We start from the raw sequence: 14,962 nt of genomic DNA, 5'->3' as shown, positions 1-14,962 counted from the left end.
AGCATTAGTGCCAACAAATCTAATACCGTCCATCTCCCCTCCACCATGTATCTAAATCAGTTGTTCCGCTTGGTGAAACCAGTACTTCATTCCATGAGCACTCATGCAGCACAACTCTGGACCCAAGTACTGAGCTGGTACAGAGTGGGTGACCACGAAGCCAGACACAGCCTCTGTCCTTAGGAGATGCGGGAGAGAAATGGAGACAGTTTGACATGGGTACTTTATAACACAGCACAAAGTCAGGCAGACCTAGGAGTCCCAGATCTTCAAGGGTAAGAGAGATATGCGTGTTCAAGGACACTCAGGGAAGAGGACAGAGCTCAAGCAAAAGCCCAGAGGCAGGAGAACATGGTGTAGACGCAGGCGGAGTGAGTTGGGGGCATTCGGAAAATGAAGGGCTGGCGGGATGACAGTGGGCCATGGTTATGCTCTTGTGGAACACAGAGCAGAGAAGGCACCTTGACAACGACACGAGAATCCACCCAAAGCTTTTGAACAGATGAGCTACATGATCCGATTTCATTTTAATTTTGCTTTATTTTCACTTTCAGGAAGACGACTGACAGCAGGATAAGAAGGATTAGAGATTTTGAGTCCCTTCCACACGTGACACAATATGCCAGACACATCTGGACATTAACAAATGAATATGTTTGTCTTCAACGTGCCTGCAGTCTAGCAGAGGGGAGTGGGCAGATTCTCGAATAACTTAAATATATATTGGAGGAGGAGCCAACTTTGGTGTGCTCTAGGGTAGCATCAAATAGGAAATGAAAAATCTATATATTTTTCAATGGGCAGAAAAAGGGGAAGGAGGGGCTGTTAGAGGGGAGAGAGACAGAATAAGCGAGGATGGGAGACAAAGACAGTCAGGTGAGGTTAGCTGGTATCCTGTTTGGCCGAAGCAGTTATTCTGCAGCTAAGCTGAACAGGAGAGAAGATTCTTATCAGGGAAGGCTTTGAAAGTGAGGTAGCTAGTCCTGCCTTCTATGTACGTGGTGGGCAGCAGAGCTTAAGTAGTTCTCAACTACTGGACAGACTGGAAGAGAACAAAGGCAGAAATACCAGTCCGGACAGGGCAAGAATCAAATAAGCACTACCCAGGAACTGAACCAGGGTAGACACAAGCCACAAGAGGCATTCCAGAGGAGACTCTCAACATGCTCTCTCTACCGATTGCCTGGGAGGAGGAGGAAGTTTCTGGAAGGAAGAGGACAGAAATTAATTCCTAGGTTTCAAGCCTGGGTGATAAGGGAGATAGGAACTCCCTTAACAAAAATAGGGACATCATAAAAGAAAACTGTTTGTGGACAGATGATATACGAAGGCTGGCTTTGGACACACTGAGGTGACAGCTCCAGTGGGACATTTATATGGATGTGTGTTACGAAGCATGCAAGGTGGTGGGCTGGACATGAAGAAAGGTCAGGGCAAGGAGGTATCCAGGAGATATCTGCATGGAGGTCATCCTTAGGTCCCACAGAGGCAGTATACAGGAGTGGTTAGGGGCTCAGACTCTGGATTTAATTTCCTGTTAGTAGCCATCTGACGTATGTAATCTGACTCTGAGCCTTGTTGCTCTCATCCATAAAACAAGGACACTGCCACCACCTACCTCATAGATGAGCTGTATTAAGTGTCATAGGGCACAGGGAAGCACCTAGCGCATGGTGGCATATGAGGAACACTCCCTAAGTGTCAGCAGCTGCTAGTAGTGGTCTAGCAGTGACCAGGAGAAAGAAAAATAAGATCCTCGTGTGTAAAACCTAAGAAACACTCAAAACACCTCGCTTACGAAATGTCTTAGGGGACTGGGGAAAGACAAAGAGATGGACAGACAGACTGTCTCTAATGTGTTGTCATAGAAACCAATGGGAGGAGGGAGAGGCAGCGGTGTCGCATGCTTCAGAAACTTTGAGTCCGGGACAAAGATTGGTGTCTGAACCCACAAGGAGTCTTCCACTGGCAGCCTTCCATGAAGTGGTGTCAGGAGAGAGGCAGGGGACAGCCAGGTGTACCCCTTTATCATTATTCCTCTTCATCTCCCCTCATCCCACCCACCTCCTTTCAAAAGGTACCAACTGAGCCATGGGGTAACGAGTCCCCACAACAGATTTCTGAGAGTGAAACTACCTGAAATTGGCATAAAAGGAACAAGCAATCAACCAGCCCCAAAGTGGAACGGACTGAACTGCTTCCAAAGCAACCATACACATAACTTTCAAAAGACCCAGAAAAAGCACACAATTCAAACGAGAGCTGGCCAGTTCACAGACTAGTCATCAAATCAGTGCTCTCAATGATTTGTCAGCCCCTGCTTTCTCCAACATCCTCATGCCAGGATTCCCATTTTCTACTTCTGTTACTTGCCAATCTTTGAAGGAAGAGACAGCACACAAATTCCTCGAGATAGAGACTGGAGTGTTAGGGAGGAAGAGGGGAAAATTGGATGCAGATACATATTTATAATTTATCAATTAACTTCTCCCTTCACTCCTGAACAGCTAATCCAATTTGAGCTGGCGAGCCAGGGTCTCAGGTCTCAGGTCTCTGACAGCTTTGATTAGGAATGTATGAGTGAGCTATGTTACCCAAAGGTGCAAAGTGCTGAAAGGCATGTCAGAGAGCTGGCATACGCCTCCCCTTCTTCCTGCCCACCTGGCAAGAGGCTGGCTTTGGAAGTCAAAAGCCTGTGTTCCCTCTTTCTCCTCTTCCTCCTTGCAGCCTAATTAATGCATTTTCATCTCTATGTTCTTCCACACCCTCCCAGGCCCACCCTTCTCAGCCCAACACCCCCATTCAGAAATTTCCAGCCCCCACATATACAGGAAACACAACACAGAGTAGAAAAGGGCAACCAACAAATATCCCCCAAATTCCACATTAAATACAATTTCAGGCAATTTGTCAACCCTCTCCCTTTTTCATCTATCAGCTTTTCCCCATCGATGTTATCCCCAAATTCAGTTATTCCAAGGAATGGCAACATTACACACCATTTCACACCACCCCTGTTCCCTCCACGCATGCACGGGGAAGGGATCTTAGAACACCCTGCCCGGTAGTAAAACACATCTTCCCCACACCACATATCCACTTTCAGAGTCACCGCCCTGAAACAGTACAGCATCGTACACGGGCTCATACTCAATTTAGAGACAGGCAGGCCCATGCAGGATCGTCCCTAAACACCGAATGTGAAGTGCCTTGAAGGGAAATAATAGCGTTGGCTTTTTATCCTTTTTCTTTTAATTAAGTTGTTAAAAACTATTAAGTTGTCATCTGGACTGTATTCATGAGAATCGACAATCCCTTGGATACACGAATATTTCAGAAAGCAGATTGATAATTATAAGGATAAAATAAAGTGATCTCTACCTTTACTTCTACCTACAGAAATGAAGTGAAGGTCCAAATAAGCAGGGGAAGCATGGTGTCCACCATGGAGGCGGCGAGAGAGAGAGAGACAGAGAGAGAGAGAGAGACAGAGCAAGGAGAGTAAAACATCAGCACACTGCAGACACGTAACACACACAACAGAAACGCACGACAGTAAAGGCAGCAGCATGGTAACATTCTGAGAAGGCAGAACAAAACAAACAAACAAAAAAACACTGGGAAACTTAAGCAAGCAAGCAACACTGACCAGCAGGGTCGCTTCCATCAGCTTCACATTTAAGCTTTGTCCCATTCATTTCTTCTCAGTCCCACCCTCAGAAATGACAAGGACTGCATGCAAAAGCACAGCACAGCCATGTGTATGTGAAATTGCATGCACTTACCCAATCTAAAAATGGTTATGGAACGTCTTGGAGAAGGTAGGAGCCCCTGCACTTTCCCAACATTGACATGAGTCAGGATGCAGAGGTGGTGCACGCACAACATACATAAACATTCCCATACATATGTGTAGGCATCAAAAAACAAATTATTGAGATTCAGTGGGGACCAGACAGAGCCTCTTTCTTTCATATTGAAGGAATAAGGAGAAGGGAAGGAGTATTAGTGGGAAGAAGAGGACTGGTTTCTTAGGTAGTTGTCAGACGGGCAAGAACAGACAAGGAGGGGAAAACGGAAAAGAATGAAAGAAGGAACACAGTCAAAGGACCTTCTTAAAAACAAATTCAACTGCAAGTTGCAACTTGAAATACAAGTTCCCATCACCCAGAAGAACTCTGCATCCTTTCTTGAAAACTTTCTAAAGAGGAATTCGCAAGATCCATATGTGTCACCATCTCTTTCCCTTTTTCTAGAAGGTAGCAGACTTCTGAGCCCAGAGCACAGTTGTGTCTGAATGTTCCACATACGTACATGTCAGTACTAGGTAAGGAATACAGGATACAATACAGACTTTCCAAATGCTTTTCATACCAGTGCTGGGATTTAGCCTTCCAAAATACCTATGCTGTATCAGTGTGTCTAAAATAAGCAAAGTCAAGGTCAAGGAAGTCCTCATCAGCCTATCCCATCTGCCATCCTCTGCCCGATGATGTCAGCCACATGATGTGCTTAGTCCTCCAAGCCACTGTAAGAGCTCAGAGAACTCCTGATGGGCAGCTGACAGCATAAGGCTAAAGGATATGGGAGGAGGTGATCAGGACTCTGAGGGCCTGCTTTTGCTAGTGGGTCATCAAATCCCCTCAATTCATAGATCTCAGTTCCTCCCACTTCCCAGAGATGGGCTTAACTCTCTCGAACTACCCAGACACTGGTCAACATCAAGCACATTCCCTGTCACATCCACCTCATAGTCAGTTGCTATTGGCACCTGCTTCCCTCACGCACCTGCAACCAGAGCACAGTCTTCATTCTCAGAGCCCACTCTACACTGGAGGATTCACTTGGCCTCCTCCCACACAGTTTTATTCTTTGCTAGCTGCTCTCTCTCAAACCATCTCTTTGTTAAATTTTTTGGAGTCCACCAGGGATCTTGGCTCAGGTCTGGAGGACCGGCTTAAAATGAAAAAGTAGGCTCCTCCTCACCCTGCTTTATCAATTTAGGGTGCTCTCAACTGTTCACCTCCCCAACTACCTGGACACCACAAACTAATTTCTTTTGTCCCTGAGTGGTTCCTTGATCTGATCGTGCTCCTAAAGGGCAAAAATGTCTGATGGACCCAATGTAAGGGAGTAGGAGAGGAGCAGTCTCACCCTCTTCTAAAGATCAGGAAAAAGAGAGATATATGGAAGTAGCCTCCTCCTTCCCTTTTTCTTTGGGCCTCCAAAAGAGGCACTGAGTCCCATGTGTGTTTTGCAAAGAAACAGACGAGAAAAAGTACAGTCTTTTGGTGACAGGGCAAGGCAGGTAGACCAATCTTGCAATCATCCAAGGCTCAGAAGAAACACAATAGTAGCAATTGAACTGTGAAGGAGAAGACAATTTTAAGTAGGCTTAGCTCTCAAATCCTGATTTAGGTTGATAATGTGGAAAATTTTTATTTAGGAGAAAAAGGCTTCATTCACAGCCCACCCTGTGCTTAGCTGAGCTGAATTTCCTGCACAGTTCATTCCTTGCATATTTGAATATTTTAGGTTGCAGATGCTGAATTTACAGATCTTTATATGCAGTTTTCTTCAGGGTGTATAATGAGTTAGAATCCTGCCATGAGGACATTAGCATGATCTTTAGGTGGTTTTTGCTTTTATGTCAAACCGAAAACAGGCAAACCCCCAAGGGCTTCCTTTGACCATGGAGGGCAGAACATCATCATGGAGGCAGCGGAATGGGAAGACAAAATGGAAAGCCTTCCTCAGAGGGAAATTTGGGGAGGGGCCCAGCTCCTCTTCCCCCAACCTGGGGCCCAGCTCAGGGGCTGGGGAGGAGCAGGAGGAAGTTAACCGCTTGGTTGCTCTGAAATTAGCCTCATTCACCCCATTATCGACGCCATCATGCCTGGTTGCATGCTTCCCTCTCGGATGCAGCCCAGCAGGGCCAGCACCAGAACAAACAGTGGTGGAGAATGGAGAAGCCAAGGGGACCATGGATGGGAAGCCACGATGCAATAGGGAGGGTGCCCCCACGCTCACCGCAGGGGCCCAGCCCACTGCAGGAGGAATAGGCAGCGAATGGCCGGCCAGCGATGGGGAAGAGGCGCTGAGTGACCAGCCAGCAGCACAGAGGCGAGTCGTTGGGACAGCTGCAGGACCACAAGCGCGAAGCACCTACCTTGTTCACTCATCATGAGGTGGGCGAGGCCTTGAGGAAGGAAAAGAAGAGGATGGGAGGAGAAAGGGGAAAGAAAAAGAGAAGACAAAGTTAAAATCCCAAATGCAACACCATCTTTCCTTAATTCCTGAGTTGAAAAAAGGAGGGTTGGGAGCCACACACATACTCAGGTGCATGCGACAAACCCTGATACCCCAGTACTTCTGCGGGCAGAAAGGCTGGCTCTCTGATTGAAAATTTGTTGAATTGCTCTAGGCCTAACAACAAGAACTTGCCTCTTACTGTTGTTCTGTGCAATCGGTAGGATTTGTGAAAGATGCATTAAAGATTAGGTCCCTTGGGGAAGCAGACTTAAGATGCCAGGCACAGTTGGTTTCTTTCTTTTAAATTACTTGTAATAGTAATTATACATGCTCACCGTACAAACTAAGGGAAATTCAGAAAAACAAAAGAAAAAAATCGGTTATAATCCCACCTTCCAGAGATTGTTGTCTGACTTTTTTCTCTAGATACTTTTTCTTTAAAAATTGAATCATGTTTAATACACCAAATAAGTTCCTGCTTGCAAGCGTCATGCAGTCAACTTTAAACTGCTTCTCCTATCACCTATCTTGGCCTAGTGACAACCATACCACACCCTCCCCTTCCTCCCCACCATCATCTTTCCTGGAAGGACCTCCCACACTTCATCAGCACAGACTGGGGCAAAGAAGGTACACAAAGTCCCAAAAAACAAACAATGGGCTCTCTTGCTATTCTTACAGAAGGCTATTAAGAGCTCCATTGTCCAGGAAGCATAAGCCCAGATACATCTATTAAAAGAGATGTTTAGCCAGGCTCAGTGACTCAGCCTGTAATCCCGCGCTTTGGGAGGCTGAGGTGAGTGGATTGCCTGAGCCCGCGGGTTCGAGACCCGCCTGGGCAACTTGGCAAGACCTCATCTCTACAATAAATCAAAAAACTAGCCAGGCGTGGTAGCGCGGGCCTGTAGTTCCAGCTACTTGGAATGCTAAAACGGAAGGATCGCCGGAGCCCAGCAGGTCGAGGCTGCGGCGGCCAGGAGCAGCCACTGCACTCCAGTCTGGGCAACAGAGTGAGACTCCAATTCAAAAAAAAAAAAAGACGTTTGAACAGGAACCAACTGCATCCATTATTTTGTATTGCTGCTATTTTTACTGGAGATATTTTACAAAATCCAGATCACCCCTGAGAACCTTTACTTCGAGTAAAATTCAGGGATAGAAAGGATTAACAACAAAGAAAAAAACCCCTAAAGTATGGAAATCTCTAAATGTTTTTGGAGATTACTAGAGATTTAGAAAAGTAATCAGAGGCAAAATAGAGGTCAAGCAACTGACTTTTAAAAGATCAATAATATATTAAATAGACACACATGCCATAAATGTCATGAAGTCTTTTTTTTTTTAAACAAATTGCATTGAACTAGAATCATATTTTAAATATTCAGTCCTAGCATTTATCATTCTGGGACCGGGATAAAAACTCAAGACAGAATGAAATAATGACAAAGCAAGTGATTTTCAGGATTTTATTTATTTATTGCTCAAAAAAATTAACTTGGAGTCTTTTTTTATTGAGGGGAGAGTAGTAAGGAGAGAGAGGAGAAAAGGCTCTAGAAATCTAGGAGAGAAACTTCCACAGAAATAACTATTTCTAAAATGCCTGATAGTGCTGAACCGAATCATAGCTTTCAGCTTCCTAGTCATGAGCAGGAAAGGGGAGGGATATGGGGGCCGAGAGACGGGGAGGGAACAGAAACAGAACAGGTGCATACACTCAGTAGGCAACCTTCCTCAAGAGAGTGGTCAGCTTTAAGAAATGCAAATAAAGAAGGTACAAAGATGCACCTCAGAGTCACACAGGGGACTGAAAAAGGAAGGACAAACATTTTGCCCCTGAAATTCAAGAAGTCTGGCAGCTGCAGGAGGAAGTCAGTAGGAAAGAGATGGAAGAGTCTTTATTTGACCCAAATAAACATTTTAAAAATTTACCAAATGAAGAGTGAGTGAAACACTTGGTAGTAAGAGGGGATCCAAGCCCTGGGAAAAGCCTGTACAGTTGAGCCTTAGCTTATGTGCACCTCTAAGTCTATTTCACTGATGACCTATAACAACTACCTGGGAAGCTTACTAAAAATGAAGATTCTGGGCCTTTTCAAAATTAGGCTGAGTGCAGTGGCTCACACCTTTAATCTCTGTATTTTGGGAAGCTGTGGTGGGAGGATTGCTTGAGCCCAGGAGTTCGAAATCAGCCTGGGCAACATGGTGAGACCTTGTATGTACAAAAAAAAATTTTTTAATTAATCGGGTATGGTGGCATGCGCCTGTAGTTTCAGCTACTCTGGAGGATGAGGCAGGAGAATCTCCTGAGCCCAGGAGTTTGAGGCTGCGGTAAGCCACTGCACTCTAGCTTGGGCAACAGAGAGTGAGATCCTGACTCAAAAAAAAAAAAAAGGAAGAAAGAAAGAAAGAAAAGGAAGATTCTAGGCTTCCCTCCAAATGAATTAGAATCTTGGGGAGGAGCTGGGACAAAATCTGAATGTTAAACAAGTTGCACAAATGATTCTCATGCTCACTGCAACTTGAGAGCTACCCCCTCCGAGTGGCATATAAATCAAATTTGCGTAAATTGAATTGTGTGATAAATGCACCAAGAGGAATTGGATATTTGCTAGAACTCTGCAGTGGATCCTTTCGCAAAGGGAAGAATCCTTTTAAAATGCAAATAACTTACCACCTGTGTTTTTAAAATTCAAATATGTACTTATCAAGTCTTATTAAGCTACAAATGTAGTTGCAGTATTGCCATTCAAATAAAACGTTCATAATCTTCAACTTATAAAAACGTTAAATAGAAATATTAGGCCAAGAAAGTAGATCTGGGATCCCTATGCCAGAACTTTGGTTTTGAAGGCAATAAAGCAAAACGGACATGAATAAGTGAAACAGGATGGGAGAGAGGAGAAACTATGTAACCTTGATACAGTTGGAATTTTATTTTGCTTTTTGAGGTGGGGATTTTATGTCAGTATCTTTTCACAAACTTATCCTTGGAGCTTGCAGAATTAAAAACTGGAAACCAAGAATTCTATCATGTCCAGGTCTGTTCTGAAATTCTGTTTCTCCTTCTTCCACCTCAAAACACACAAAGTTGAAACAGTCTCAGAACAGACTGTAAATCATGTGTAAATTACGTGTGAAATATACGTAGAGCCCTCTAAGCTATGTTACACCCTTTGGGAAAACACTCCTATTTGCTGCAAAAAATCTTGGGTCCGCCAGCAGTGAATGGAAGAACCAACCACCAATCAACCAAACCACCCAAGTACATGCTATCTGCAAAGACTGAATAAGGTGGTAGGGATGCAAGTATGGTACCTCCCCTTGACCTCTAGAAGTTTAGAATCTAGCTGGGAAAGGGAGGTGTGGGTATACTTACACAAGTACACATTTCACATCTATGCTGATACCTGACAGTGACACATAGGGGTTAAGGTCAAGATCTTCAGAGCTAAACTTGGTTTCCATCTCTGCTGCTTTCTAGTTTGTGACCCAAGAAAGCTGCTAAACATCTCTGTGCCTTCATTGACCTACTGTAAAATGTGGATAAGAATGCCTACTTCATAGGTTGTTTGGGAGATTGAATAATATATGTAAATCTGTGCCTGTGCATGATAAGAGCTAGACGGGTGGTTGTTATGCAGTAAAAATATACTGATGTGTGAGGCAGCACCTGTTACAGTGCCTGATACGTAATAGGTGCTCAGTATGTGACTAAGGAATGAATGGGTCATTGCTAGGTTTCGCCTGATGAGTTCAGACAGCAAGACCAGTAGGGACTGTGAGAATGGTCCTGGGTGCCCAGAAAAGGGTTTTGGACTACAGAGGGAGTAGAAATAGGCCTTGGGCTTAGGATTTAGATGGGGGACATTCCAGGTAGCCCCGCAAGCTTCCAAGACCACAAAGTGCATTTGTAGGGACTTTTCTATTCAGCTTTTCAGAAGTAACTAGGACACTGCCAGGCATGTGGTAGGGATATACTAGCATGCTATACAAATAAAGGGATGAATACATGCACACATTTCACACAAGGAAATAGTGAAAGATCATCCTAAGCATCAGGATACCCAGGCTTTGAGTTTCAAGGTTAAGGAAAATAGACATGATCTTGTAGGGAAACATCAAGGGTCTATGGACAGGAGAATGACTCAAGGAAATGATGTTGAGGAAGACTGTTTTTACAACAGTGTGGACAGGGTGGATTAGAGAAAAAGTGGTGGAGGCAGAGAGATCAGTCACAGGCAAAGCCCTAAATTAATATCAAGGCAGTAGGAAGGGAAAGAGAGAAAGAGGATTGAACAGGTTTCGGTGATGGATGAGCTGTTTCAGGAGAGAGGTGAACGGGAGACTGAGAAAGCAATGTCATATGTAGGATGATGGGATGGGGTGCAGAGATGGAGTTGGGGTGAGTGGATAATGAGTTCTATTTGAGGCATGATGAGTTGAAGAGAAAAAAGAATCACTCGAGCAAAACCATCCAGCATACATTGAACAATGCAGGACCATGGTCAGAGAGAGAGAGAGTCATGGAAGAGAGAGTCAGCACCCATGTAAGGGAACGATGCCTCCGAGGAAGAGGGGTGGAAGCACTGAGTCTTAAACCAGGAGGGATTGGGAGATATGGAGCTATCCCGGAGGTTCTAGTTCTTTCTTTTTTTTAATCATATTCAATACTAAAATATATATTTTTTAAATTCACATTCAAAAAAGAAAAAGGAACTATATGGCTTTCCAACATAAATTATAGGAAATAATGCTGAAAAAAAATCTTAACTGAGAAGGGTATAATTAGCAAGAAAGGAAATGGAATCTATGTTGGGTATGTGTTCTGTGTTTGGCTGACAAGGAAGGGGTTAAAATGAAGATGGGTCGTCTAGTCACCCTCAGAGAATCAATGGACCCCAGGTCACACTGTGAGCCCTGAAGCCAGCACCCTGGCTGGGTCTGGAGTTTGTCATTTATCCCGGGCCTGATACTCCAGGGCAGCCAAAAGAAAAGGCATGGGCTAGAATGGGGGCTTATGGAGGCAGAATGGGCCACAACTTTCCAGAACAATCTCACCACAGGCTCTGGCTTTGAATAGGTCCTCAACAGACAGCACCATAAAAGTTTACCCAGGGGTGGGAAGGGGATAGGAGATGGGTCAGAATGATCCTTTGACAGGCAGCAGATTAAGAATTGTCAACATAGAATTCTCATGGAACTACAATGCTTTTATTTTTATTATTATTATTATTACAAAATTAAGAAAGCAAACAAAGTGTCTCTTATCTGGTCACACCCTGACAAAATGCTACTCCAGCTTGATCCATCCAAGGACCATTCTGGATCTCAACAAGATTTCTGACACTTTTGATCCTCTTTTTTCTTCTTTCCAGTGCTGCAATCCAACTGTCTGTCTATCTGTGGTGCACAGGTCTTCGGGGTACACACAGAAACAAGAGGAGAGAAAGATCACTAGTAGGTAAGACACACAAAGTTGAAACAGTCTCAGAACAGACTGTAAATCATGTGTAAATTACGTGTGAAATATACGTAGAGCCCTCTAAGCTATGTTACACCCTTTGGGAAAATCCCCATGGAGATAGCGGCTTTTGCAGCTCAGGAAAATGGAAATGTCTATGAAAGCAAAGTCATTTGTAAGCGGCTGTGGCCATCATGAAGCCTGTCATCAGAATGACTAATACAGAGAACAGAAACCATTTACTGAAACAGGCAAGAGGAAGATGTAATGTTTAGGCACCAGGCCAGAAGTTGAAGGCCTCCATCATCTAAGCTAATACCACCTCCTCCTCAGACCTGTAACATCCCACCCACTTCATATGGTTTTCACATCCATCCTTCTTCCCTTTACCCTGGCTGGGTAATTGGGGAAAGTATTTCAGAGAAGGAAGGAACTCACTGATGGGGTGGGGGAGATTCAGAAAAGAAAAAAAGCAAGTCATCTCTGCCAATACTTTTACTTCATTCACTTTCAGGGTAACTTTTATCCTAGGAAAACATCCACATATATTGTCTCTTTTTTCCATACTGAAGTAGAGAAATTAAAAGCCACTAATTGCAGCAAGTGCCAAGTGCCGATGATGAATTCTTATGAAGCCACAAGGACTTTTTAAAAGAGTAATTGCATAAAATCAGAAGGTAATGGAAACATTCACCTAATGTTTCCAGAAGAACCAGGGAGATGCTGAAGGTGGAAGGGGGCAGGGTCCAAGGAAGCCAAAAGTGCGCATAGGGTGGCCAGGAATTTGGAGAAAGAGGAACAGAATCTCATGTTCAGAGGGAAGTAGCTTACGACTACTTTTCAAGAGGGAAGTGGCTTAATAACCCCTAAAAATGACCTGGGAAAGGAGGAATTTCATGTTCCAATAGAAATACAAATATTCAATACTTGAGAGAAGAAATTCAGTTAACTAGCTAGAAAGAATTCTATTAACAGCCCATGTTTGTTGACTGTTTATCATAGACAAGTCCTGGCTATATGTTATTTCATGAAATACAACATTATGGGAGAGGCATGGCCATAATTTCAGTTTTACAGGTGAGGAAACCCAGGCTGAGAGTCAATGTCACACTACTTATTAAGGGCTACCATGAGGACCTGAAGCAGATAGACTCTCCAGCCTGTGATGATAACCATGACACCAGCTGCCCTCTCTAATTCAGTGCTGCTGGAGAAAGGAAGAGACATACCTCAGATAATCCAGGAACAGAAAATAGTGCCTCAACATTCATTCAACTTCATTGGTGACTCTGGCCCCAGCATGGCTTAAAGAGAACTGGGCAACCCTCTTAAACAGCTGTCGTCTCCCTCTCCTCAATCCCCATCAGGTGCTCCCACTGAAATATGAAATTCTTCCTTCCCTAAATCATTTCTTAGCATTCGTAAGTTACTTCCTTTTTAAAAATGCAAATCTGAACACGGGACACCCTCAGACTCCTCAGTTGTAGACAACATCTCATGTAAGCTCATCAGGACAGCCAAGACAAAGGTCATTCCTCAAAGACAGGGACATGCACAGGAGCTTTTGAACAGAGAAAGACAGACATGCAGGTCAAAGAAGTTTGCTACTGTGAGCAGGAGGGAAGGTGTAGAAGACAGAGTGGGACTGGTGAGAAGAATGCTTAGAGAAAATGGAAAGAAAACCTCCACCTAATGCTTTTTTTTTTTCTTTTTTTGGGTTGAGGTTTGCTCTATTGTCCAGGCTGGAGTAGGGTGTGTCAAGAGGAGATTATCCAGGATCATGAGGGGTCCAAAAACATGTCAACACACAGAACAGCTGAAAGAACTGCTATATTCAGCCCAAACAAGAGAGAGCTAGGGAAGAAATTGAGAGCTGCCTTCAGGCATTTTTGAAGTTGCGCATGCAAGATAAAACAGCAAACACATTTGGCGTGTCAGAGGGGGAAATAATAGGGAAAGTTGTACTTGCCAGAAATGTCATAGGAGAGAGTCAGAGTGGGGTTGTAGGAGCTAACCACTAAAAATTCCTTCTACCTCTAATATTCTTTATTGAATCTTATAAATTCAGATGATCTCCAAAGAGGCCAAGAAACATGCTGCACTGAGCTGTATAAAACTGATGTTTGGCCATTTTTGACCTATAAAAATGGCAGTTTCAAATGGCCAAAACACTACCCATAAGCAGAACTGTAGGCTTCAACAATAGCCTACCACCACTACAGCCAAGCTCTCCAAGCTTCAAATAATCACCTAACAGCAATCATGAGCTAACACTTGGGATGATCAACTGTATACATATATGATTCTGACTTTTCTACAAGCTTTGCGCAGTACTGAATATGAACTGAATAGTTGCACTGATGGTGATGGTTTTCAGAAGCACAGGACAGAGTCTGTTGCTAATTTCCAAGATAGGGGCTGCTCAAGTCCTAGCCTGGGCAGTTCTGTCCTTCCATCATAACACCATGGTCAGTCCTCATCACCTAGCCCTTTGTAGGATATAACCATACTAACCTACTCACTGTTTTGCCACCAGACCAACTGTGTTCTTACAGCATGGTGGCTGGACTGAACAGAAAGGGTTTCTTTCTATTTCACCCATAAATCACCAACAGCTTCCATATGACCTAACTACAGGGTAGAGGAAAGAACGTCTGCAGCACATTCCAAGCTATTCCACACCTTAGAGGGAAGGAGTGCTGAGGTTTCCTCATGCATGAATGCCATGGAAGGCAGTCATGCCCACTGCTCTAAGGGTCAAAGGATCAGCAATAATAACTTAGAAAAGACTCATCCCAATGGAGAGAAAGTCTTGGCTCTCCAGCTGTCATGAACTTCTCTAAAATAGTTCTTCATTCGTGAATGACACAAAGCTGGAAAGGAGAGCTGATATTAGATAAAAGCACTGTATCCAAACAGAACATGGCGTGCTGGATTTTTTGAAATCCAGAGTTAGATTTAACAAAACCAAAGAATGGTCCTAGGCTTAAGTCAAGTGAATAACTGCATAAGTTCAGAAAGGAGAGAGAAATGGCCTAGCAGCAGTGCACACAAAAACAGCAGGGGCTTCCATTAACTTTAAGTTTAATTTGACACTATAGTCATTTTTTTAAAAAGGCTAAGGTGTTTGGTGCTGCCATTAATAGATGTATATAGTCTAGAAAAAGGGAGCCCTGGGACCATTCTATAATGAACTGATCCCAATCATGTTTACAATACTGTATGTAATGCAGGTATCCTTCTCTGGAA

At 43.8% G+C, this 14,962-nt stretch overlaps 1 protein-coding gene across 1 annotated transcript in view; it reads right to left on the bottom strand.

Moving 5' to 3' along the window:
- LOC103266161 (neurexin-3) overlaps positions 1–14,962 on the bottom strand; it is a gene marked incomplete at its 3' end in the record, with an annotated part of 585,480 nt that overhangs the window by 525,779 nt on the left and 44,739 nt on the right. The window contains exons 3-4 of the mRNA XM_021715390.1: positions 6,170–6,199; positions 3,382–3,393 (exon numbers count right to left, since the gene is read on the bottom strand). Of these exons, the coding sequence (XP_021571065.1) occupies positions 3,382–3,393; positions 6,170–6,199 (42 nt within the window). The remainder of the gene's footprint in view (positions 1–3,381; positions 3,394–6,169; positions 6,200–14,962) is intronic.

The sequence above is a fragment of the Carlito syrichta genome, unplaced genomic scaffold (assembly GCF_000164805.1).
Source record: "Carlito syrichta isolate Samal-C Ts95f unplaced genomic scaffold, Tarsius_syrichta-2.0.1 Scaffold307033, whole genome shotgun sequence".
Lineage (NCBI taxonomy): Eukaryota > Metazoa > Chordata > Mammalia > Primates > Tarsiidae > Carlito > Carlito syrichta.
Note: the sequence above shows the minus strand (reverse complement) of the source record. Positions and strands in the feature narration are given on the sequence as shown.